This window comes from Nymphalis io, chromosome Z (genome assembly GCF_905147045.1).
Source record: "Nymphalis io chromosome Z, ilAglIoxx1.1, whole genome shotgun sequence".
Taxonomy (NCBI): Eukaryota; Metazoa; Arthropoda; class Insecta; order Lepidoptera; family Nymphalidae; genus Nymphalis; species Nymphalis io.
In genome coordinates, this window is record NC_065918.1 from 5,318,210 (window position 1) to 5,345,468 (window position 27,259).

At 31.5% G+C, this 27,259-nt stretch overlaps 2 protein-coding genes across 3 annotated transcripts; one reads left to right on the forward strand and one right to left on the reverse strand.

Annotated features, from left to right (window-relative positions):
- Positions 1-6,154: 6,154 nt before the first annotated feature.
- On the reverse strand, positions 6,155-9,071 carry LOC126780618 (zinc finger protein 778-like). The gene is made up of 4 exons (XM_050505233.1): positions 9,006-9,071; positions 7,459-7,626; positions 7,072-7,295; positions 6,155-6,989 (listed from the first exon to the last, which is right to left on the reverse strand). Exons 1-4 carry the CDS (start codon positions 9,069-9,071, stop codon positions 6,155-6,157), a joined length of 1,293 nt encoding a protein of 430 aa, XP_050361190.1.
- Positions 9,072-14,227: 5,156 nt separating this feature from the next.
- On the forward strand, positions 14,228-17,642 carry LOC126780278 (uncharacterized). Of its 2 annotated transcripts, XM_050504602.1 has the most exons (4): positions 14,228-14,490; positions 14,575-14,635; positions 14,716-14,849; positions 16,733-17,642. In XM_050504602.1, exons 1-4 carry the CDS (start codon positions 14,458-14,460, stop codon positions 16,817-16,819), a joined length of 315 nt encoding a protein of 104 aa, XP_050360559.1. In that variant the 5' UTR covers positions 14,228-14,457; the 3' UTR covers positions 16,820-17,642. The 2 variants fall into 2 exon arrangements, with proteins under 2 accessions (XP_050360559.1, XP_050360558.1); XM_050504601.1 differs by having other exon boundaries at positions 14,234-14,635; positions 16,733-17,636.
- Positions 17,643-27,259: the final 9,617 nt, after the last annotated feature.

The window sequence follows — 27,259 nt, forward strand, 5'->3', positions numbered from 1 at the left end:
GGATCTTCAAACAATAACAAAAGCTTAACGTTTGCAAACGAATGATACTGGTGACGAATTTTTCCATTTCGTTTCATTGTAATGAAGCATCGGAAAATTTATTAAAATAATGATTTATGGAAGTTGTTAAGAAGTAGGTAAACAAATATGTTATGTATTTATACGTTAAAAGAGTAGTTATTGAAAATACATTGTGCACAAACGAAGAGCTTGCTCGGCTTCAGATACGATTTTTTTTTGGTTGATTAATTTCCAGACAACAGTAATCGATAAAGAGAACATGTGTTGGTCGTCTCGGCGTTTTTCCAACAAAAACACTATCTAATATTGCTGTATTGTATCGAGAAGAGTTGGAAAGCATACTTATACATTGTACATCTGTAGAATGTTCTATTTACATTAAAACATGTAAACCTGGTTTTAATCACATTTCTCAAACGATAAATTCTTACTGTAAAAATAAAATTTCAGTAAACGATAGTTTTTTTATCATTCTGTGTGTTTAATTATTTTAAAAATGACTGTAAGAAGAATTAAAAACTGTAAAAATTTTAATAATTGTATGTAAATAAAAATAAGTAGTAACATATTATCTTCAAGAAATATTCAGTAAGCAATTTGTATTGTTAATACATCGTGTCATCTTATAAAGCACTTCTTGGCGCAGGTATGTCGTTTTGAGATTATCCAAACTAATATTATAAATGCAAAAGTGTGTTTATTTGTTTGTTTGTTATGCTTAACTACTCCACCGATCAACGTAACAGAGACATAGTTTGAAAAACGACATAAGTAAGTACAGAAACTAGTAATAATTTAAAATTAAATTAGAGATGTATGTAATGAAGAGGTAAGTTATGATATAACTAATTGTTATTCAATAATTAATAATTAAGCAATGCTTATAAATAATTCATACATATATTCCTCATCGCTTATCAATTTGTCATTTGATCATAAAATTATTTATAAATTATATAATTTATTTTATAAAATATATCCAATTACAATTGTAGTATATTTCTTATGAAAAAAAATACATACTAAAAATACATATATATATATATATATATATATATATATATATATATATATATATATATATATATAACAAACTAATTATAATGCATAGGTACATTACGTATCAATTCATTACATAGTTCTAATCGCAGCTTGCCGTTACTACATTGCCAGTTACGCCTACATTCGCATAGAGCAAGATCCATTACTAGACGGCTAATATAAACAACACCATCGGACGGCGACTTTAAAGGCATTACACAGAAACTGAGTCTTTGAAACGCTTTTTGTTCGTACCGCACAAGAAGATTTAATTTAAGACGGTATCTAGTTCCATATGTTATAATAACAAATATATAAATCACGTCATCAAACAGTTATGTATAATGTACACCTAAGTTTAAAATTAGCTGAGTGAGACCTAAAATATATATTATCAACTTCTAAGTTGTCGATGGAGCTCTACTCGGCTTTAAGCAGAATTGTTATAAAGAACACTTAAATAATTATTTTAGTATTCAAATCGTTCTGGATTTTTTTAAAGAAACGAGTCATCGACTCCATCTATCTATACTTAAGCTGGTAGACAAAAAAATAACGAGGTTTAGTGTAAAAAGGAATGATGTAAAAAAATTAGTATTACAACAGCAAAATTTGTATATTTATTTTGCGCACAACACTCTTGGATATTTATTTTAAAATTAATGTGTAGTTACTATTTTTGGTACCGTAAGACCATGCTCTAGGAAGATCCTGTGAGATAGAACTGTAGATTGTTAATAGGTCTACGCCACTGATGAGTAAAGGAATTTCGTTTTAAAGAGATGTGGAACTTATTCCACTACCCTGCCCCATCGTCGGTTGGTAGATACACGATGGTAGAATTTTACCCGACACAATCAGGTGCCACGATGTCGTCTTTACTATTAAGAATATGACTAATTTATAAACACATATAGCTACTTATATATTATATGAAATATTATTTTGTATAAGTACGCTTATTCTTTTAAATGAGTTCTTATAAATATCTTATGAAGAGGATATTTTATGTTATTATTTGATATCTTCCTCAGCCACTATCTAGCAGGAGTTATTAAATATTAAGTACTTTTATTTATAAGGGGCAAAATAAAAACAATGTACAGGCAACTAAGTCAACTCTTTAGATAAAGACTTTCTATTAATTTTAACAATATTTAGGATTAAAGGAAGAAAAAAGTTTTTAAACTTTTGAAAAAAGTTTTATTTACACGAAAGTGTCTTTTTTATCGCAGGATAAAAGTTCTATTCCTGCAAGTCACTGGATGTGTATAATTTCTGGCAAATGCATTTTTATAAGTAAGATGTAGTAGGTAAAATCATTTTAATTTCAGTCTTGGATATTTGCATCGAGGAGATCAAAGACAGAAAAGCAAAATGTTCCAGAAATAATTTTAAATTCATTGGCAATCGTACATCAAACGTTTTTACTCATCATCATTTAATAAGTAGGAAAAATCTTACGATTCGTTAAATTTATTTAATTGTCTATTTTTGAAACGGCTTAAGGCAAGTTGCTTTTTATTTCTTAAATATGCTTATATATAGCAGAAAAATATTACACAAAAATTTTAATAGGTAGCATTAAGTAAAAACAAAAAATAGATAAACTTGGAATCACTTTATTTTATTAAAATATTTACAATATTTATTAAGATTGTTTTAAATATGTTGTTCATAAAAAGTGATGGTTATTGAAACACTACTATGTTATTAGGTTATTTGTAACAGTTTTAAAATAAAGCAATATATGGTACAAGTAATTAAATCGTTCATGGTAGCCACCAATTTTTTGTATGCCATTTTAGGACGCAACCCTTGCATCACATAGGTAAATTAACCCTCGGACGGCGGATGTAAACAAAAGTAAATCACGCCTGGCGCATTCGGCCACATGTGCGTTAACCGAGGTTAAAAAACTTGTGGGTATGAAGCTAACAAAAAAACTGATGTTTTACAACATGTCTGGCGAGATAACTACGAGAACGATCCGGGTGCGAACTGCGCAGAAACATACCAGATCACTAAGCTAGTGATTTGAGTGATAAATTTGAAGTGGAAACAGCGAAAACGACTTATAAATCATACTTCAATATTTAACAAGATTGCATTCAAGCTCATATATCATAATATGTATCATAATATAAAAAACAATGAATTTTCACACAAATATTTCAGAGCGTATTTTTATCGCTCACAAAATAATTAATTCAATAACATAAGATTTCTCGTCTATCGTCTTAAATCTTAAACAGTGGTATAAAATACTATTATAATAAGGAAATAATTTTATAAAATAAGCATTCACAAACTATATGCATACATGCAAGTATTAAACTTAAATATTAGAGAGAGAGTGACCGCGTCTTATAAACTACAAAATTGCTAGTAGAGCAAAAATAAACAAATTATTTTACATATTATAAGATAAATTGTTTTTATACAATATTTAAATTATTAAGGATTGCCTATTATTGAATGTTTGAAAGGTCAGAACAAGACAAAGGAATAGTTCATTCTTCAGGATACAGCCATCAGCGCGTACCCTTTGTTTTCTCTACACCGCCATGCGCGGCTCTAACAAAATATACAAAAGACCAAAATGTAACCGCGCCGTGCCCACACGTTACAATACAATATAATTGAATTTAATATATATTAACTAATAATTAGTCATGGATGGCATTGTACAGCTTGTAGCGTATATTATAGATTTTTTTACATGGTAATGATTTATGAAACTAGCCAACTCATTTAGGTACTAGTAAGAGAGTTTTTCACAACTGTACACAACAAAGTACTTTGTCGCCGTGAGATATAACTATTAAAACTCTATAAAAGATTATTTGGTGTAAGCTGCGATGAAACTGCAATACTATTTTAATAGACAAAGATTGGATTTAAAAACATACTATTTTCAACCGATAAGTTAGATCGACACTTATTAATAAGAAACTGTTTACTTCTTATGTATGTGACACGTGTAGCGATACTGGTAATATCGGTGCGACTGAATTTTATTGCTGAAACTGCATACGATAGACGGTGACGGATTGAATTGTGTGCCGCGCAATCGCAGATGCACCGTGTGAGTAGGAAGACATGCAACCCGTTAACACATCGCGTTAATAAAGGATGGAAAATGCATTCACTTCTTGTCGTAACTCCTGTGTTATTATGTTTTCCTAGTGATCAGAATGCACCGGATATACATTGTTGCATAGATTGCAACACCGCATTTCGCTCAACTGCAATTTGTTCGGAACGAATATCAGTTGCATTCTCGTTGCACATCTCGCACATTGTTTTGTACGGCTCGTGTTTGTTTTTTTAAGACTGTTTTTTTTTTCAAAAGACAACATATGCTTTGGATTTTGTATTTAGCATAGCTATAAAACTTTGCTAAAAGTTTACAAGTTTTTTGTTTCATTATAGCCACTTATGACTATAACATAACAAAAATAATAAAATTATTTTAATCGGCTTATCGTCATATCTACTCGTACTTATATTAGTATGATTTAAAAATACTTCTTTATATTTATATAATACTCATTGATAAAAGAAATTCGTAAATACATCATATCTACTTAGATAATAATGGAAAATGTTTCTAAATCTATAGTTAAATGCTGGTCTCATTTTTAATAAATTTTCTGTTAAATATAAGTGATATTTTTAATTCAAATCAAATTTTAGGCGTTGTATAATTCTATAGAAAAGTATATTTTTACCGTGTTTTTTAAATAGCTTAGATATATTTCTACACTATCTGAATCATCGCATATTTGCGATTGCAACTCGAACATGCACTCTCGGGGATGCACTAACATTTAGCTCGGCCTCAAGATGGTGTCTTTTTCTCTATATATCTATTATGGTGAAAGCTTCATTAACATTCAGGCCATATTTTTACACATAAAGGTGAATTTTAAATTAAATTCTGAGAAATAAATGATATAAGACATTCTAAAATAGAATACTCGTTTAAAAAAAAACTTATTCACGTTATACAGTGACTATATCACCTACTCATATATTTATTATATTTTTAACATACATCTTAGAAATGCGCTTATGTCTTTTTAATCTATAATTTCTTTTAAATAAATGAAGTTATAATTACCTATAAATATTATTTCGAGGATTATTAGTTAAACGATCCTATGTCTTCATAACATAATAGCTATAATAATAACAACAGATAACATAAAAAAGAGAAACCAGTGTTTAACTAAATACTCACTAAACAACGTCTATGATTAAAGCTGTTGATTTCTAATTGTCGTATTATTGATTTTCTGTTACTTAATTGTTTTGTATTTGATCTTAGATTGTTTCTAAATGAGGCATACTTTGTTATCAGGAAGAAAAGAAGAGCTACTGCTATCACTAATGCGTCGAATATTATATGTACTATTTTATTTCAATAAATTTGGTTTAAACTCAACAATTAATCTTTTGACAAGACAAGTGTCTTAGTCCATAATAGCTGCCTAATGAGCTGCTTTATTAATCATGCAGTTTAGCGATTTTTTTATGGTATAAAAAATATTTGGATATTTACAAATATACTTACGTGATATTTGATTGCGATAATAATTGATGACTTAAAGTAACCCAGGAAATAATTTTACCGATATAAATATTACATAAAGAAGTCGTATTTCGCGAGTGATAGTACTTAAGTATAACCAATCTAAATCCAATATTATATTTAATTATCTTATTACTAACGGGTCTAATCAAAGGGTTACGTTATGAATAAATTCATATTGAATCACAATTCACAAACTATTTTAACTTTGATTTTCCATGCAAGTCAAATATACCAAGATCTCAAAAGATTAGATACTGTCATTATAAGAATAATAAGGGTTTAGTCTCTAAGAAAAATAAAATTTAAAGTATTTAAGCACTAATAAGTCCTTATAGTATTTAAGATTTTGAAAATTTCATTATTTATTAATCTTTTAAATATTCAATATTATATATTCCAATTCCTTTTGTGTAAATACAAACAGAATAAAATTATATTATATACGGTACCTACATATTGTTTAAAGTAATAATGTAACTTTCACTAACACTCCTACAGTACATCGTTAGTGGGTAAGGGAAGGAAATAAGGATTTGTAGGTGGATTTTCTAATGGGCTCGTCGTCAACTGTGCTTCGTAGTATATGGTTTCGCCATCTTGAACGGGCTGAACATTAGATAAATTCAGGTAATCCATTTGACCCTGACCCTGGATTGCCTGGGTGTACTGCTCCATTATTAGAGCACTCGCCTCCCCGAAGTGAGAACGCATATGAAAATTCAAATGACTGCTTTGCTTAAATCTTCTTTTGCAAATCGGACACCCGAACGGCTGTATATTAGTGTGAGTCCGCATATGCTGTCGCAGGTGAACGGACTGTGAGAAGCATTTGCAACAAATAATACATTTAAACGGCTTCACTTTTGTATGCGTGCGCAAATGCTGATCCAAGCCGGCCTTTTGTGTGAACGCTTTAGTGCAAAACTTACAAACGAATGGACGAATGCCCGAATGCATGCGCATATGCTGCTGGAGGCCTCCTAACTGCGTGAAACGTTTCGTGCAAATACTACACTGGTGCGGTTTCATTTTAGCATGTACTATACGGTTGTGTTCGTCAAATTGAAAACTGTCTAAGAAAGTGAACCCGCAGGTGCGACACGAAAAGGATGGACCGTTGCGAGGCTCGAGCTGCGCTGTTACTGCACTCGATTGATACAAGTTTCTGTCCAAACGTTTCTCGCAAACTTGGCATCGCAACGCAGCCTTGCGCCTCTTCGTATGCTCTTCCCGATAATGTAAAGAATATTCGCAACAATTAAAAAATATCTGTCGACATTGCGTACTAGGATACGAAGTTGAAGGAAGAGTACACGTAAAGGGACCCCTAAAAAGACATACTTTGTTATATTCGTGTGACAGTAACTGTACATTGTAATCGCAGTTATTAGTTTACAATTATTATTTACCGCAAATCAACGGGCTTCTTCTCAGGCTTCGACTGGATTTTTTTTATCATATTGTCTAATCGCGATCTTTTCACACGAACACTTTCATTACCCTCGTACCTTATGATCAAATAACTTGTATCAACACTAAAGGTGCGTTTAGTAATACCATCTTGTTCCGTTACGGGATCTTTTTCGCAGCTATTTAACGGTACAAACTTAAAGTCGCAAATACCATCGAAAACCTAAACAATAAAAATATTTGACGTGATATTCATTATCCCTAAATAAACGATTTAAAAAATTACAAATACTTCAATAAATAAATTCTTTTTAATGATAACAAATCTGTAATAACACATTTATCACTCTTCTATAAGCTTAGATGAAACTAACACTCTTCGTTACCTGATCGCTAGCGTTAGTAGTGTATAGAGATTGTTCGTCTTCGGTACCAGAGTCTCTCGAGTCATGGTGCATAGTTTTATGATTATGCAATGCATTAGCATTGTAGAATGTTTTCTTACAAATATAACAGACAAAATTAGCCGATTCTTCCTCTCGAGGCGAGGGTTTCTGAAACTTATTAACATGAATTAATAAAAATACCTCAAGTGTAAAATTTTTATCGAATTGACACCTGTCCACTGCTGTTTACATAAGAATCTACTAAGCGTCTAAGTCTGTCCCTTGATAGATGTAGAGACAGCAAATATTCATTAACATTGTCACCGCTCACCCTATAGTCAATAGGGCCTCTCGTAATGTTGTCCCTAACTTCAAAGCTGGACAATCTTGCCTAGCTTTCCTTATATGTAAGAAGAAAGATTGTGTTATTCCTCCACGCCGTTTCAACGCTTGTTTCAGGTTTCCTCACGATGTTTTTCTTTACCACGAGATAAATTATAAATTTGAGTTAAGATCTCATGCGTGCTTTGACTTAAATCCACGGGTTCTGATTTTATTCTGTCTGCCTATTAATTACCAGCAATTCGTGATTAAATTTAGGGTAGTAGAACCGGAAAAGTTACATAAGCTATTTTTTTTTTTTATAGAATAGGAAGGTGGACGAGCATATGGGCCACCTGATGGTAAGTGGTCACCAAACGCCCTTAGACATTGGCATTGTAAGAAATGTCAACCATCGCTTATAGCCAATGCGCCACCAACCTTGGGAACTAAGATTTTATGTCCCTTGTGCCTGTAATTACACTGGCTCACTCACCCTTCAAACCGGAACACAACAATATCAAGTATTGCTGTTTTGCGGTAGAATATCTAATTAGTGGGTGGTACCTACCCAGACGAGCTTGCACAAAGCCCTACCACCAGTAAATATTTTATTTATTCTAGTAGTTTTCTCAGAAAGAGTAACATTACTGAGCTCCCAACAAGTATAAAATAGAGCAACAAGTATAAAATATCCTAATGCTAAGCTAAGGCTGTTCGCCACATACAGGTTCCTCTATAATGATCGAACAAAAATTAAACACAAGAAAATTCAGAGATGCTGCCTTGGTTTGAACCCGCAATTCTCGATTAAGATTCACGTGTTCTAGCCACTGGGCCATCTCAGCAATAAAGATTTGTTTATTACGCTAGGCGTTTTACAATCTTAAGTTAACCAATCTCCTAAAAATCAATTCAAAAATTACACTTATATATTTTTAATCTACTAACTATGCTATTTAATATTAGAAACACTATTAAAAAAATTACGAAAAACGAGTAACTCATACTAAGTAAGGAACTTTATTTTGGTACTGCGTAACAAATTAATATTAATACAACTATAGTTAAAATGTTTACAGCTTAATCGTTTCTTTTAAAAAATATATATTAAATATTTAGTATTGAATATTAATTCCGTTAAAATAAATATCGATAAACAATATTAATTTTTAAAAGTTACTGTTACTTTGTGACTTCTTACTAGTGACATAGAACTATTTTACCTCTAGATATGGAAGAAAAAAATCATTCGAAGATGTTTCCATTGAATTTGGTTTAGTTAGATTCATTTATGTTGATATCTAATAATACAATTAAATTCTCAATAGAATATAAGTATGCTTGACCCAAATGTGATACCTAATATTTTTTTATTTTAATTTGTTTTGTATATTTTATAAACGATGATGTATTCTAACACATGTCATGAATCAGGTAGGTGCCCAACATTATGCAGATTAAAAAACATGTAGAATCAGTTAAAATGTAGAGTATAAAGAACACAATTATCTAATTAAAGGTATATCGTCTCAGACATATATTTTATAAAGAAATATCAAATTTAAAGCGTAATAAAATAAATATTTTTTTAATATAATTTTTGGAAAGTCTAAGTATTAAAATGTTTTAATTTGTATATAAGCATGTATTGTGTATTCTTAAAACTATAACTTAATAAAGAAAAATTAAATTAAAAATTACGTCTACAAATCATTATAAATCTAATGTAATAGGTTGTCTCAAGTAAATAATATATATATATATATATATATATTTAATATAAGAATTATTAACATTAAACTTTAACTATATACAAATAAAAATAGCTACCACGGTGCTATGGCGGTGTGCTAGATGCGTTAATTTCCGAGTAGAGTGACCTTCTGCCATAAATATTAAGCATTCGCGTTTTGTTGAAATATGCATTGTCTTTGTTCTGTCGTTTCGTCTGATTGATTTATTGACATTGATAATATTAAATACTTCGTGGCTTTTGGTTGTAATTTTGGTCTATTAGTCTTAACTTCTTATGTCATATTTTTGTTTTTAATTTTATTAATTATTACTTCTTACTTTTAAGGTTACCTATTCCTTAGTTTTAGGATTTCATAAATTGTTGAGTTTTCTCTTATTTAATTAGATAAGAAGAGTTGTTATTTTTTTCTATTACTTGCTGCTTCTTTACATATGCGCAACTATATGTAACATGTTTAATTGTAACTCATACCAAAGATATATTTGGTCTATAAAATGGAAATACTACACCTAATATTAATTAATTGTAACAAAAATTACTACACCTAATAAAAATTAATTTGACGTGCCCCTTGGCGTGGTTGGTGGATGCTTTCCTTTCACGCCGAAGGTTGTGGGTTCGATTCCCACCCTGGACAGATTTGTGGGCATGAACATGTCTGTTTGTCCTGAATTTGGATGTAATTATCTATATAAGTATGTATTTACAAAAAAAAATATATATGAAGTATATCAGTTGTCTGGTTTCCATAGTACAAGCTCTGTACAAGCTTAATTTGGGATCAGATGGCCGTGTGTGAAAAATGTCCCAGGATATTATATTATTATAATATAAGGAGGCACGATGGTCTAGTGGCTAGATGTAAGGCCGCAGACCCGGAGGTCCTGGGTTCAAATCCCAGGTCAGGCCATTAAACAGTAATTGGGTTTTTCTGTCGAAATTCTCAATAGCAGCCCGGAGTCTAGAAATTTTTAGTGTATATACTCCCGTGCCTCGGAAAGCACGTAAAGCCGTTGTTCCTGCGCCTGAACTCTTTCCGGTCGTGTCAGATTGCCGTCCCATCGGATTATGAGAGTTAGGGAATAGAGAGTGCACCTGTGTCTGCGCACACACTTATGCACTATAATATGTCCTGCGCAGTTTGCTAATCTCTCTTTAGATTGGCCGCCGTGGATCGGTCTGGAGGAGAATGTAACTATTTATCTTTTGTGTTTTTTGTAAAAATTAGTTATTTCTTCATGCTTTATTCATTTTATTATGATGATTATGACGAAGGCGAAGCTGCGGGCCAAGCGCAATTATAAATGAAACTTTTTAAAAAGCGTGGGGCGCCATCTAGTTGAAACATAAAACCTTTGTTGAAATGGGATGAGAGTTAATAGTGGTTCGCATTGGAGAGGCATTTTACAATTTACTCTATGCTTACCGTAACAGATGGCACTATTTAATATTAACAGATATATAATATTACTGGTGGTAGAGCTTTGTGCAAGCTCGTCTGGGTAGGTACCACCCACTCATCAGATATTCTACCGCAAAACAGCAGTACTTGGTATTGTTGTGTTCCGGTTTGAAGGGTGAGTGAGCCAGTGTAATTACAGGCACTAGGGACATAACATCTTAGTTCCCAAGGTTGGTGGCGCATTGGTGATGTAAGCGATGGTTAATATTTCTTACATTGCCAATGTCTAAGGGTGTTTGGTGACCACTTACCATCAGGTGGCCCATATGCTCGTCCGCCTTCCTATACTATAAAAAAAAAAAAGATATCAAACGTGTCAATCAATATGTACGAACCTATTATGGTCTTTTATTATTAATTAGGTAGTTATTTTTTATTTTATGACTACTAACAGTTAAATATGAGTCCTTACATATGAAATTGGCGTTTTGTACGGGAGGAATATAAAGTCAATTTTCTTTTTGTAAAATATATTTAATTAATCAAAGTATGCACCGTTGTTATCTACGCACCTACACTACCTATGATATGGCAAAAGCCATATCATAGGTAGTTCATTGATCGCTTTACTAACAAAACCATGGGGGCGAGAATCAATACACTCTTTGAAGGCGGTTTGGTCTGCCGCATCGGAGTTGAATTTTTTTCCTTGTAAGAAGTTGTCCAAATTCTGGAAAAAATGGTAATCTGTTGGAGCAAGGTCCGGGGAGTACGGTGGATGTCCCAGACATTCAAATTGTAGCTCATCTAACTTAGTGGTTGTTTATTGTGCAGTGTGTGGTCTTGCGTTGTCGTGAAGCAGCAGTGGCCTAGAGCGATTGACCAATCTCGATTGTTTAGCAGCTAGTTATTCCTTTATGGTTTGCAGTTGCTGACAATAGATATCTGCCGTAATCGTTTGGCCAGATTTTAGAAAGCTTTAGTGAACGACACCGGCGCTAGTCCACCAAACACTCACAAGTAACTTATTCTGAGTCAATTTTCGTTTAGAGCAATAATTAAATATTTCGTTTAGAGCAATAATTAAATATTTGGTTGGGTCTCCAGGGCTTAGCCATTGCGACGAGCGCTTCCGATTATCGTACAGTATCCACTTTTCATCACATGTAATGATTCGATTTAAAATCCCTTCATTATTGTGTCGGTTGAGCAAAGTAACACAGCAGTCGACACAAGCATTTGCAAGTGCAAGCAATTTGGTGCCACGGTAGAACTCGTACTCGTAAAATACCGATATTTCATGTTTTCCATTGTGCGGTAATAAGCGACGCTAAAGAAAAAATAATGAGGAAAAAATAAATGAATGACTGTTTTCTAAACTCAAATGTACCAGCTAACTGCATTTATAAATTTGAATTTGGAATTATTAACCAAAGAGGAGATATTTCAGATCAAAGTGGTCAGTACGACAAAACGCTAATTTCATATGTAAGGACCTAATACTAACAGTATATACAAATAATATAAGTGTTTTTTTAACTATTATTTATTTAAATTAAGCTGTATTAATATTTTGTACCGAGATTGCTACATACCGTGTATTTTGATGAATAAAAAGCTACATAGATAGATAAATATAATTCTTACTTGAAGTGCCAATAGATGTGGAAATTGGAAAAATATATATAACTGTTTCAAGTATTAACGTCTATCTACTTATATGTATGGCTTTTTTAAATAATTGTATTATGATTTATTTCCCTTCCTATTTTATTTGTTAAATAACAATAATATTGTACATTTAAATAAGGTTTGTTTAATTATAAGTGAAACCTTAAAAAACGTAGTGTGCCATCTAGTTGAAACATAAAACTTTTGCTAAAATGGGATGAGAGTTAAAAGGGGTTCGCGTTGAAGAAACATTTGATAATTTAGTCTAAGTTTATCATAACAGATGGCACTATTTAATATTAACAAGTTTTAAATATACTACAATATGTACGAACATATTACGCTATTTTATTGTTAATTAGGATAGTTTGTCAATGTGTGTGTATAATTTTGCCATAGTAACTGCGTTCCGTGTTTTGGGAGATAAATAATTTGCAGAATTTAATTAAAACAAAACGAGGTTTTTAAAATTTAATATTTATTTTAATTAAAATATTTTTTTTCCCACTATACCCAAAAAGCGTTGTTTGTTTTCGTTTCCGTTATCAATAGTACTTCAGAATCTTTATATAGTACTTGATTAGCATTCTCCTGAGATGTTGAAATCTAAAACAATCAATTAAATTATTAATAAAGAATGATTGCCGCATATATTTTTTTGTTAACCTCTTGACTCAGAATGTAATAATATTATAAATACGAAGAGGTCATTATTAAATTCCGTATTTATTTGTTTACATTGTCAAAGATTCAATATTTTTTTTATCAAAAATCGGGGCATTTTTTAGCTAACGCTGGCACCACGTACATAATAAATAAATATAGGTTATGAATGATAAAACTCTTATGAAAAACTTTAATGCAACGAGCGTATCGTTATGCTGTAGCATAAATAAAATCATCACTGAAAAACGATATTTAGGGATAAAACCGTTGTACTTACGCGTGAAAAGACACGCCAGCAATTTTCTTCTCGCTATTACATGAAATAATACGACAAATGCACTAGGTATTTTATAATCTTCGATATGATATAAGGATTGTTTCTCTGTCTTTTCACTAAATTAGAATAGATTTTTAACATAAAAATAAACAAAAATTAAACAATAAACACAATGAACGCACAAACTTCTCAAGTTTGTTTCGCTACTTGAGTAGCCGACCTTGATGAAACTGGTTACGCGATAAGGGACAAAAAAATTGATAACTGTATCCCTGTCTAAAACAGATGTAACATAACTTTAGTTCTCTTTCTTGTGTAAGTGAGAAAGAAACCGTCATTGGGTTCATAGAAAGAGAAATTAATAGACGCAGGGTGTAGTTAGAAAACAAAAAAAAGGGAAAACATGATACCATTACTTTATATCTAGATTCAATTTATGAAATAATATTATATTGAAATTAAAGTTAATACTACGTTGAAAAAATTAAATGTTGCCTAGCAACGGTTACGAAAAATGCCGTCTACTAATACAATTATATGAGTTTAGTCTGACTTTTCACCGCGGGCTGTTTACTAGTTTAGTTGGATCGCTTGCCGCGCGAGGCAGCCGCGGTCTACTAAATTCATATTTACACATTATTAGCTCGCGCGGCAAATGGACATCTACTCAGATCGAACATTGCCTCGCGCGTCTGTAGCGTGTAATGCATACGCAGCTTATGGTTATGGTTATTGCTTATTTATCTATGACTTTTAGTTTTGACTTAAACTTTGAAGGAAAAGTGCAATGCGCATTAGGATCAATATACAAGGATTCTCAGTTCATTGATTTATATTAAGATGTAATTCAGACTAAAAGACCTTCAGCTTTAAGCAGATAATATACCGTCTACTACAATAAAAATGGGTCCTGGTTGTTTGTTCACGAAACCAAGAGTGATTATTTTTTTTATTATTTTATTAATGGTTGTTAGTGTTATTTCTTTTTATTTAAATTACATTCAAGAAAATTATGAAAAGGCACAGGTGTCTAATGATCGATGTATCACAGAAATAAATTGGCTGAAAAATCAACTAAAATGTAAGTACCTACCTTAAATTTAACAAGTGTTCAATATGTAAGAAATATAAAAGGTAATAATATAACTATACTTATTTCAGTGGTTACGGAATACAAAAACAAGATTGACAAACTCTTAACTGAAACAGAGAAGAAACACAAGATAGATAAGGAACGCTTCAGAGATATAATGGAAAGTTGTGTTGCTATGAAGCAGCAATCTATTATCTGTCAGGTATTATGATAATTTTTTTGTTAGATACTTAAATAACTAATGAACAACATTAGTAGAGTTATTTTTTTGTCACACTACCCTTTGTGGTTTGCATTGCATATTTTGTTCTTCATATGTATTAATTTTGTTTTTGGCCATCATTCGATAGTTATAGTGTTCTTTTAATAATTGTTCTACAACAATTTAATAATTCTTCTGTCTAAGATTATCTTACTGAAATATTTATTAAAACTTATATATGTACACCAATAATGAAATCAATTTTAATACGAAAACTGATTTGGTACTCCTATTTATTGCAAACTCGCAATAAAGACTCTAAGACAGTATGCTTATGTCAGATTAATTTTCTTAAATTCCATTACTGATTTTTTCTTGAAGCTATAAAGCTTATTAATTTAAAATTTAAAATTAAGGTTAACATTTTATAAATCTGTAATGTTTAAGAATAAAGGTCATACAAATGTTTTTCAAGTTAAAGAGGTACTCCTGTGTACTCTCATTGATTTTGGATATAAAATATGAAATTAGTTATATTACTAATCTGTTATAATAAATCTTGATTTCTCCTCATGACATCTCATGAAACAATAACATTGAACTAAATTAACAATAATAGATAGGGACTTTTGTCTCTAATTGCATCAAGACAACAGCATAACTGTCTTAGATTTTGATAAAGTTAATAACAAATAGTCTAAGTTATTAACAATCTTTTTCATTAGTCCCCATATTATAAGTCACTAATTTTATATTTCTACAAAATATTTATAATAATATATAATAAATAAAACCATTCTGATATTTTTTTAGGATTTAAAAAAAAAAATTATGACCAATTATATTGAGCTTTGCAAGACAGTTAGTTTAATTTGTTCTAGTTTTTCTTAATAAGTTATGAGGAACAAAATCTTTCCATGACATTGATTTCAAAGTTCTACATAACATGGTTCACTAATTGAAGAATTACAATGTCAATATCTGGATGAATTAACTTTATACTCAACTTTAACCATTTGTTATTAGCCTTTGCGAAGCTAACAAAACATTAGATAAGCCAAGTGTGCGATTATTATTAATGAAAAAATCATTGCGAATATTCTACTACTAAACTTTTGTTTATATTATTGATAAAGAGATGCACATGTAATTAGCTAAGCGAAGTTGAATCAGCCATAATTTTAAATTGAAATGTTCATTTGTTTACATTCTAGGTCAACTATTAAACCTGCGAATTTAATGACAATTTAGGTTTTATTAAGAGCTTCTATAAGCATAAAACTGTGTTTGAAAATATCAATACTTAAAAATTATGTATATATTCATATTAACTAATTTAGTTTTCTCCTGTTATCATTATTTTTTTTATATTTATTATTTACCCTTATGATGTCAATATCTAATACAGTCTATGATATTCATAATGGATTCGTGAAAAAAATGTGTTTTGAATGTGGCATTATTTCACTTAACTACTAATTAGGTAAGTGGAATAGTGTTGTATCTATACAAATATATTAAATCGAAGTGTCTGTCGCTGATTTCAAAATAATTGCCTTTAGTTACTATGGCTATTGGCGAATTATTAAAACTATAATTTTTTATTTTTAACTACCGATGCCTATTAATTTAAATATTTTGTATGAACGTTAAAATATATCGTTATGAAAGATTTTGAATGATTTTCGTTACAAACTGAATTTCATGCTGCTTACGCCACGAGTATTTCAAGTAAATCAAGAATTGATTGTAGTGTATAATAAAGCAGAGCTATTAACAAATGCATGGAATATATAAATAAATATGTAATAAGGTTTATTTGTATTTTTTATATTATTTGATAATTTAATTTCTTGTAAATTATATTAAAGAAAATTTTTCAGACTCAATTTGAAGATCTTCAAAGCGAATGTAAGAAAATCAAAGAGGAATATGATAAAGTAAAACACGATAATGTGGAAAAAAATTAAGAAGATCATTAGTTATGTTATTTAATAGATTAATTATTTATGAAAAATTGTGTTGATATACTTATTTCTAAGTAAAATAATAAGAAATCTTTCAAGAGTCTATCCTAGAATCAAGTGTCACAACTTGTTTATATTGACTCTTTTTTTGTATACAACTATTTAATTCATACATGACAACATGTACGCACACTTAAGTCTTTAATTATATAAGTAATATGGTTTTCAAATATGTAATTGTTTAAGTATATGAGCTATTGTATACATATTATAATTAAAAATAAAAACAGATCATATTTAAAATAAAATGATCACCAGTAGGAATATTTAACTACAAGTTGGTATTTGTTATTAAATGGATTCTTTGAGCTTTTCTCAAATTATAGTTGACAAGAATATCTTTTATAAACCTAAAAAGAAAAACACTGCACTTGATCAGTGCCAAATTCACCGACAGACTAAGTAGGAGTTTAATGGAATTTTTTTTAAATACGATTGTGGTAGTAAGCCTCTGATCATACTGCTTAACTGGGTTTGGTAGTTGGTATAATACATGAAAAGCAGTAAAGAAAAATGTTTAGTTCAAAATAATCTAGTTTATTAACTACTGAAAAACCTTTTAAATTTGAATCCTTAAGGAAACTTAACTAATCATTGAAAGTATATAACTTTCAATTTGGTAAATAGTTAAGTTATCTGAGTATAAATAAATAATATAATAATAAAAAATCAAAAACTTATTATAAAGTATTAATTTGCTCAGCTGTTGATTTACAAATTTACTATGAATATAATGTTAATAAATGAGTTATTATTAATTTATGTAATATATCTTATAAGATTACTGTACTTACTGTGTGACTCTAACTTTAATGTCTATATATGAATAAAGATATTAAATAAAGAATAATATAAAATCATTGTTTAAAAAGTAAAATAAAGATATGTGGTATATTTTATATTATAACCTTTGTAAGAGCTTTTTTACGAGTATAATATTTATTAGCGGTTATTAAATTGCTATGATTTATTAAAATTTCTGGCGCTTAAGATGAATCCACAGGAAATTTGCTTTTACCTGATAATGTAATGTCAAACATTGAAGTAATAATAAGCGCCATCTTACGAAGTTAGCAAGAACAACGCGCGCATCTATCAAAAAAACAAAACTTCATAACATTGAACTCGCTAGAGGGAACTAGTAACAATTTATGCCATGTAGTGAGTGCTTTGTGCATAGAATTTTTCAAATTGTTCTCGATAGATGGACTTAATGTAACTATATGTAATGTATTCTATTCTATACATATAATAGAATTGTAACAGGCCGATATCTATACATTATAGATATTAGAAAAAAAAAACGAATATAATATATTAATTATAGAATACTCTTTATCAAAGAAACAGAAGCCAAAACAACATATTTTAGAATTTTTGTCTGCCTGTATGTTCGTACCCGCATCGCTCAAAAACTATTGCATGGAATTGAAAGCGTTTTTCTCCCATGTATTGCTTAAGATCTAACTTAAAATATAGGCTCTATTTTACCGCAGGAACACATCTTACTCCGGTTGTTCTTAATTGAATATTACCCGGAGATCACGTTATTTAATGGTAATTTAACAGATTTTAACTAGCGCCGCACTTACATGGACATACGTTAGTCCTTGTTACTCAAAAAAAATATAGATGGCGCTGTTTACATTTTAATGGACCTGAACCGAGGATTCTCAACCGATTACAACTAATCTTATATAATAGTAACAAAACAATATTTTTAGCTTCGTCTCATCGAAAGCATAAGTAGAAAAAAAAATTAGTCATAGAATAAAATACAAGAGAATAGGATATAAGGACACACAAAGTTATACAGAAATTAAAAATAATAATAGAGTTATTGCTAGCTTTTTCTATAGCAAAATATAATTACTTGTCTATACTAATATTATAAAGAATTATTGTTATTATTAAAATTTGATTATTTGTTTGTAATGGATAAACTAAAAAACAAATAAACCGATTTAAAAATTATTTCACCTACAGAAAGCTAATTATCAGTGAGATTAACATATTTATATATATTAAGTATATTTTATTTAAAAAAAAAATAACCAAGGTATCATTTTTTTCCTATAAAAGTCATTAATTGGCGTGCGCTACGCAAAATATTGATGATGCGTAAAATAATGTAGTGCATGTTTATAGTACAAATTATTACCAACAAAAAAAAAACCCGCGAGGCTATACATCTAACTATTATAACTAAATATCGAAAGATGATAACATTCGTATCATTATATTAATTCCAATGCAATTAAATTACTTTATAATAAAGGTTAAATTATATAAATGTAAATTCCTCTTTAAATTATTCGAATCGGACCTTTCGTTTAGAAGTTAGGACTGGTTTAACAACGCAAAAATAAAAGTAAGAAAAATGCCGCAATGTGAGCGAACCACGGATAATAAGAACGAAGAGTACTACGCTCAGTCTATTATTAAGGTACCTACACCTTTTATTATTTGTGAACTACAAGCAGTTGAATAGTAAATTTTTAATTTTAATATTTTTTTTATTACTTAAATTAATCAAGAGGTCTGTCTCATAATGTGGGACGAATATACCACCACTTCCACATAGAAGCCATAAACAAAACCTAATAATAAATATAATCATGAAATAATACGCAGGGCTTGTGTTTTATGCATATATTATTATTAGCCCTTTAATAATAATAATGCCCTACGGACCGATTTCGGCCAGGGCGGCCAACCTCAAGAGAGATTAGCCAACTGCGCAGGACATATTCACTCTCACAAAGACAAAATCAAAAATCTTTATTCAATATAGAAGCGTTACACTTGCTTATTGATTGTCATAAATCTATCACCGATTCGGAAATAAACAGCTCAGACCTGAGAAGAACAGGCGAAAAAAACTCAGCGGTTTTTTTTTATATTTCATCCTTTACAATAAGTACCTAATTGTAAAGGATGAGACATAAAAAAACCCGTTACTTGGTATTGTTGTGTTCGGTTGGAAGGAAGATTGAGCCAGTTTAATTACAGACATTTTTTCTTAGTTAGTAAGTGAAATTAATTCTTAGGTCCCAAAGTTAGTAGCGCGTTGGCGATGGTTAACATTTCATACAGCGCCAATGTCTATGGTGTCTATGTCATTTATTTTGCCAGTTACCTATAAACGACATTTAATAAGTACGTACATACATATTCTTACATACATATAGCTACTTTTACTATTCTAAAATAAATCTTAATGTATTAACAAAGATGATTATAGTAAAAAAAATATTAAATAAAGTATACCTACCTAGCTTTGTGACTACCTACTTAATATAATTGTCGGTATAGGCCTCTTCTTGCCGAGCATCATCAACGCGATGACCGGAAACAAGAAGTGCTGGTCGGAAATGGTCTGCTTGTGTGAAAGTGTGATGTCGCAGAAATAGGACGCGGAGCGGGAGCGGGAAGAGGACGCCTCAGCAGACCTGCTCCGCCGAAGAAGAAAAAGGCGCTATGCACACCTTTTCAGTCCGCCGCAATAGGCGTCGCCGGAACTCAGTACCCTGGTAATGCCCCTAGAGAATGGAGGCCTGCATAGGCAGGCCGTCCGTCAGAGCGTCACGGCAGCATGCGCAAGCGATCCCGTGGCGCTCCTCTTTATGACGGAAATGATACCGCTGGTTTTTTAGTGGGTATTCTGAAGTTCGGGCCGCACTCGGCGCCTCGGACACCGGCGAGCCCTACATACGGCATACCCTCTCCACTGTTCCCGTGGGGGAAACGCGTAATGCTTTTTTCCAGCGTGAAAAAAATCTTAAAAATGTTAATAATAACTGCTGATCTATGTTTGGTTTTGAATTTTTGTGGGTAGTAGATAACTAACGAATCCTAACCAAAAGTCAAAGCTTCTGCTGGCTGGAATGGAATTATAAATTAAGTTTGTATTGTCTATGGAAAATTAATAGAAAGTTTTAACTTTTTTTTCTTTTATTTAATCTTATAACAAATCTAGTGACGTCATTGCCACAAACACATTTCCTATAAAAGCATATTGAAGACCCCGTGCAATAATCCAGTATTCGCAAAACTACAAGAAATATCACTGAGTTTTTTGGTTATATCCTCTCAACATCCTTGAACCTTTACAATTGCGTCGCGAGATAGCAGCACTGAGCGCTTTCTATCGACTGTATCACGGCGAGTGCTCTGAGAAATTATTCTCTCTAATTCCTGCTTCCCCCTTCCTTCTTAAGTCCACGCGAGCTGGTTCTCGATGTCACCGCCTAACTGTGACATCAATTCCATCGCGCACAAAGAAATTTGGCAACTCCTTTCTTTGTCGCACTACCAAAAAATGAATTCCTTACCAGCTCACGTGTTACCCTCCTCTTACAACCCGGGTTCCTTCAAACGAGGCGTGAAGAGGCATCTTGCGGGCCGGCAAGGCGGTGACGGCTAGTACAGAACATTCTTCCCGACTGTACTGGTCGTCGTCGCGTTTGGACTCTACTACCACTTACCATCAGGTGGAGTAGAGTCATTTGCCATCCCGGACATATAAAAAAAAAATAAAAAAAAAACCAATCATGTTAATGACAACATTGATTATGTTATAATAATATCTGTCCGTCTTGAAGAGTCGAAAAATTTTATGTAAGTTGAATGTGATTGTTTTATTATTACATGAGTACGTGTTGTGACTGCTGATGGTCCTTAATAAAATAAAATAAACACATCTGCGTCATAAATAAAAATTTGAAAAAACGGCTAAAACCGAAATATATAGTAATATATAAAAGGTACCGTGAAAAATACCGTTATAAATACTTTCTTAAATTTATTAATTAGTCATTTATAAGTGATTAACTAAATAACTCGGAAGTTGTAACGGCAGTGTTGATTCAGGCGGACGTGCGTGGGCGTTGTTGGAAGGAGACAAAAAATAATCCATTCATCCTATTATTTAACAAAAGCCGTCCTAAGATTAGCCTGTTTCCGTCTTTCGGATTTTTATCTACAATAATAAAAACGTTTAATAAGGTAAGTAGGCACCTACCCACAAATAATATTTATTTTTAATAAATAGTTCCTGGTTTCACATACATTTATAATAAACATAATTGAGATAGGTAAAGTAAAGTAGTCTGTAAATGTCTACTGGGCTAAAGCTACCTTTACCTTTAAAGGCTTGCAGGTCATTCCACCATGTTGCCCCAATACGGGTTGGTGGATACATTGTGGTAGAATTTCAGTAAAATTAGACACATTCAGATTTCCTCACGAAGTTTTCATTCACCGTCGAGCACGAGAAGAATTATGCACACAAATCAAGCACATGAAAACTCAGTAGTGCTTGCCTGGGATTGAACCCGTAATCATCTCGGCTCGTTGAGGTACTTACTTCACTAATATTTCCTTGGTTTTGATTAGGTCACCCCATACTATAATTTTACTATTCGAAGTAATTGTTATTTATACGTTAGAACAAGATGATGGGTCGCTTTATTTTAATTTTAAGATAATTGAAAAACACTAAGCCTTTTGGGTATTTTTCTGATCGTATTTCGATTATGGTGGCCAATCTCGAAGCTTCGCCAACTATGCAGGAGATATTTTAATACACATATAAATGGTGGAAACACAGGCGCTCTCTGTTTTCCGTTGGTCTCGTATTGTTCGTTGGGAAAACAATCCGCCTCTACCAAAGAGATCGGTGGTAGGATCAACTTCATTAATCCGGCTTGCTGTCAGTCGTAGTCTAAATTTGCATATGCTTAAATCGAACTTTTAACAATAATTTTTAATAGATTGTCGTCTACATAAAAAGTTAAATTTTTATATTCCATTAACTTACCTACAACCTACCTAACCTACAAAATAAAAATCACACAAACGGTACATGAAATTCACCAATTTTATCTAATGTAATTTTTTTAAATCGTAATCTATATTGATTAACTGTTAACCTAACTGTTATACTTAATTGTTATTCCATAAAATGTATGTAATGTGCTGTGTGATCAACCCTTAGGATAAGGTGTCATACAATCTCAGCTGTCCTCTGAACATTACGATGTCTATATATTTAAATAAAATGTATATGTAAGTAGTCTACTTATCAGATGAAAAATTTTGAATAGTTTGTAGATAAGTATGTCAGGCTAGAAGTACAGAAATTTTTAACAAAATAACTAATCTAAATAAATAATTGTTAGAAGATAAATAATTTCTGATCTACAGCATATAATTTTAAGAATTATAATGGATTATTGAGATGGAAAAAATGGTTGCTTTGTAAAAGGTACATTTGTAAGACGTTTCCTTTAAATTACATTTATTTTAAATAATATACTATACAAAAATATACTATAAATGGAAATAATATTTAGATTAAATTACACTCAAATTAACATTCTTCTTTATTTAACGCGTTAAATTCAACATAGGTTCTTATAAGTATTTCAGAAAAAGAAATAGTGACGTAAGCGTTTTTTTATTTAATATTACTTCCCTGTTTTAATCGACCGTAACGATAAACAACTTTTCAAAAACCTGACACATTCGCTAAGGCAACATAATAACACACAAGTAGAAAAAAATAGCCAATAAGCGAACGTTTTTATTTTCTTTAATAGTTCGTTTATTTAAAAGTACGGCTTAAGCTATAAAAATAAATAAGCATTTTACAGATAAAGCTAATCTGTTATTTTAGTTTAATCGCTTTTCGTCACAAGTAAAAAAGAACATATATCTAGGTTGATATTAAATATAACAATTAAACTTGGTATCGAAAACCACGAGCTATTACTACTCGTACAAACATTACCTCGTCAAACCGAGACGAGGAACGTTTCGGTTTTAGTGATCTTGTATTTATTTATACATTTTCTATGTTTTTTTTCTTATTATGTATGTGATCTTATGGCTAAAGGTTGGTTGTATAGAAATTTTCAATATCTCTAATCCGCAATGCTATACAAGTAAATAGTTAAGTAGTCTGGATGGTATTCGTTCATCTCTATTATGGATCTCCATTTTTAAGTTATAATCCAGAATCTCTTTGGTAGTTGCCATTTGTGCCATCATCACCAGTTTTTCCAACACGTATTCGCCGTCGTCGGTATAAAAAACAAATTGTTTGTGTGACGCGATATTGCAACCACTGCATGTGTACACTATCAGAAATTGTAGCTGTTCTCGTCGCATATTTGATGACAATAACCGTCTCGTAATTAAGTCCCTATGCCTCATGTATTGTAAGGGTGTTAAAAATTTTTCAGTTGCCATTGGAACTTAAGGGATTCTTTTCTGCCTGTTTGTATGTCAAGTGCAATCTTAGTCTGGATATTGAGGATAGCAATATGTACTTAGAGTACTGTTGTACTTGCTCTGCTGGATCTGGCAGCTGGATGTGAACAACAGTTCTTGTAAGACGGTGGACAAGTAATTTGGACGAATATTAAAACGACGAAGCTTAAAGAGATGGTCTCTGTCAATGAATTGTTGTTGATTGATACCTCCAACGAGAAAGAACTGGAAGCATTATGATTGTCGCGTCCACTCCCACCCGGCTAGTGGTCCTATCGCTTAAGATTCTCGTCGCGTCTTTTGGTGGTGGCTACAATGTATTCTTTAATATTAAATTTGCTTATGATCCGAGTTATTTCCGCACCCTGGTACGCCGTTCACCCAAATTATCTTTAGCAATTTCCAGTTCTTAAAAGTATCGCTTTTCGTCAGCGATTGGCACTTCCGAGGATAGAGTCTTCCAGCCATATCTCCGTGCCTTGGACTACGATTGGGTCGTTTTCTGATTTGTGATTTTCTCGAGCGCCTTCGTGCAAGACTGTAATTCCTCCATTGGCACTAAAGGCGGTAAAGTGCATTAGGACTATGCCTTAGAGGATATATACCAATATCTGCATAATATTAAGGAAATGTATTTTTTTTATATTGACTACTTTAAGACCTTTATAATTTTAAAACTATATAAATATACCCATACTATAAAAAGTGTAAATGGAAGTGATCACTACGCGTTACACAATTTCCGGGAACCTCCAAAATGTTTATTTTTTTATAAACTCTAAGATGCAAGCTCTTGCATTTACTGTCAAATTTCAAAAAGGAATGGTTAAATATATTTTACAGTGACATCTATGGACGATGGTGACTACTTTTCGGTAGGATTAGTTAGGCCATTTGCACGTCCGCCAACCTATTTTATAAAAAAAATGTCATTCCGCTTACAAAGCCATAACAGCTAATCTTGCACCCAACGAATATCCTAATAACTATAATTTATTCTAACTTAGGATTCGAACCTATTGATTTGTAGCAGTATACACTAACCACTAGCAAAATTGGATAGTGTACTTTTCATTGTTATGTGTTGACCGTTAATTGTACCACCCAAACCTAAAACCTTCCGCAGTGGCATTTGTATGATAGAAACATACCGATGAGGTTATTAAGAATTTTGTAGGTATGGTTTGGTAGGAATGGTATAGATTTACGCCTTAAAAATACATTTTCTAGATATTAAATATTCATAAAGTATTTAAACTTGATGATGATTATATCAGCTCTAACAATTATTTAAAGTGATTAGTACTCAGTTCTGCATACTGCACGAATGGAAACGAAAAAAGACGTCTCAGATTATATTTTGTAAAAATTCTTCAAACGTTCGCCTCGTTCACTGGCCTCTGGTTGACTGAATCAGAAGAGTGTGCTGAGTGGGGGACGGGGAACTTAATTTATTCGTATATACGCAAGCTGTTTTTTTTAAGTTACAATAGTTATTTTCTTATTTCAAGTTAAAATAAAAGGTAATGAAATTTTTTATCCTCGTGAACGTAAACTACAATCGTAAGCTATTTTTAGTAGTTTTATTCATGAAATTGTACTTTGAACATAATATCATTTGAATCGTACAAAGTAAGGCATCAGGTTATTTTGTTATTTATTTAAGAGTTGCATAATTAATGGCGCACACAATGAGATATGCGCTTCCTTTTTTAAAATCCTTATTATTTAATTTAAATAGAAAGTGTAGCTATTTATTTTCAAAAATATTCAGCATCTTTAGAATGCTCAGTGTTTTGGTGGACACGGGATTTTCGTGTAATGAGAGAAACTCGCCGAAAAACACGAAAATGTTTCAAACTCAATCTGGCTAAAAATGTCACTAATCATTAACAAGTAGGTATGTTTTAATGTTGCCTAAAAAGCTAAATTATCTATCTATACTAATTTCATATAAAAATAAAAATTTTAATTTCTAATAATAATTATCAAAACTTTATATGTAGACATCAGACCATGTGTCATTTAAAACATTATTAATTGCATTTACATTTCATTCGATAAAGTGTAACATGCGTGACAATAAAAAAATTTAAATAAACATGCCTAACTTAAAATTATTAAAAGAAAAATATAGATACAGATATTCCTTTTTATATTACAGCAGATAGCTGCTCAGGATCAGGATATATATCGCGCGAACAGAAAATTCACATGTTCGTAGAATTATCCATACATATGTCAGGCACCAGATGGCGTTGTACTTTTTATTAAGGCGATTGATTTCTTAAGAAATTGTAGGTTAAGTTGTAGAGCAAAGTCAAATAAATCTGCAAGTTGTTAGCATAAGTACGTAGAGTTGAAAAGTATGAAAAATAATTATAGATTAATTTTATGACGTACCATCGTGAAGCCCTTACAGATGATAGACAATGGAAAGGACGGCTACTTATCCTAGCGGCTTCATGTGTGTTTTTTAATTATTCTTTTATATTATGCATCACTGTAGTTCTCCTGTATGAGTTTTTTTATATCATTTAACTGGTATTGCAACTCTTTCTAGGTACTAAGCGAGGAGACCCTAGAGGTAGATTAATAGGTAGAAACTATTAATTTTATTTAGACGTTATTTTTATTTTCATAAAGTGCTGTATTTTACAAGATATTAGTAATAACCTATCCCGTCACTTTCTACTATATTATATATTGGAAAGAGTAGGTACTGGATACAGCTTGTATTGAGTAGATAGTGTTTTTTTTAAATTCTATAAAGTTAGGCTTGCTGTCAAATTCGCCACCTGATGTTAAGTAGCCACCACTACCAATAGACATTGGCACTGTAAGAAACATTTACCAATCCTTACATCGTCAATGCACCACCAACCTAAGGAACGTAGATGTTATGTCCCTTCTGCAGGTAGTTAAACCAGCTCATTCACCCTTCAAACCGGAACCAAAAAACCAAGTTTCGCTGCTTGGCTTGGCTCGCTGGATGGTACCTACCCAGACAGACTTGCACAAATCTCTACCACCATGTGTGTCATTCGACCAAAATTACCTAAATTAGGTGGAGATAAAAAAGCAGTTTCCCACGCGAAGCTCTCGTAG

Bases quoted from the DNA above. Each gene is read 5' to 3' on its own strand.
- LOC126780278 (XM_050504601.1), top strand. From the start codon at position 14,458: ATGGGTCCTGGTTGTTTGTTCACGAAACCAAGAGTGATTATTTTTTTT. The intron at 14,636-14,715 runs GTAAGTACCTAC...TACTTATTTCAG, and splicing joins GCTGAAAAATCAACTAAAAT to TGGTTACGGAATACAAAAAC. The intron at 14,850-16,732 runs GTATTATGATAA...AAAATTTTTCAG, and splicing joins AGCAATCTATTATCTGTCAG to ACTCAATTTGAAGATCTTCA.
- LOC126780618 (XM_050505233.1), bottom strand. From the start codon at position 9,071: ATGAATCTAACTAAACCAAATTCAATGGAAACATCTTCGAATGATTTT. The intron at 7,627-9,005 runs GTAAAATAGTTC...AATAAGTTTCAG, and splicing joins TTTTTCTTCCATATCTAGAG to AAACCCTCGCCTCGAGAGGA. The intron at 6,990-7,071 runs GTAAATAATAAT...ATGTCTTTTTAG, and splicing joins AAGAAGCCCGTTGATTTGCG to GGGTCCCTTTACGTGTACTC.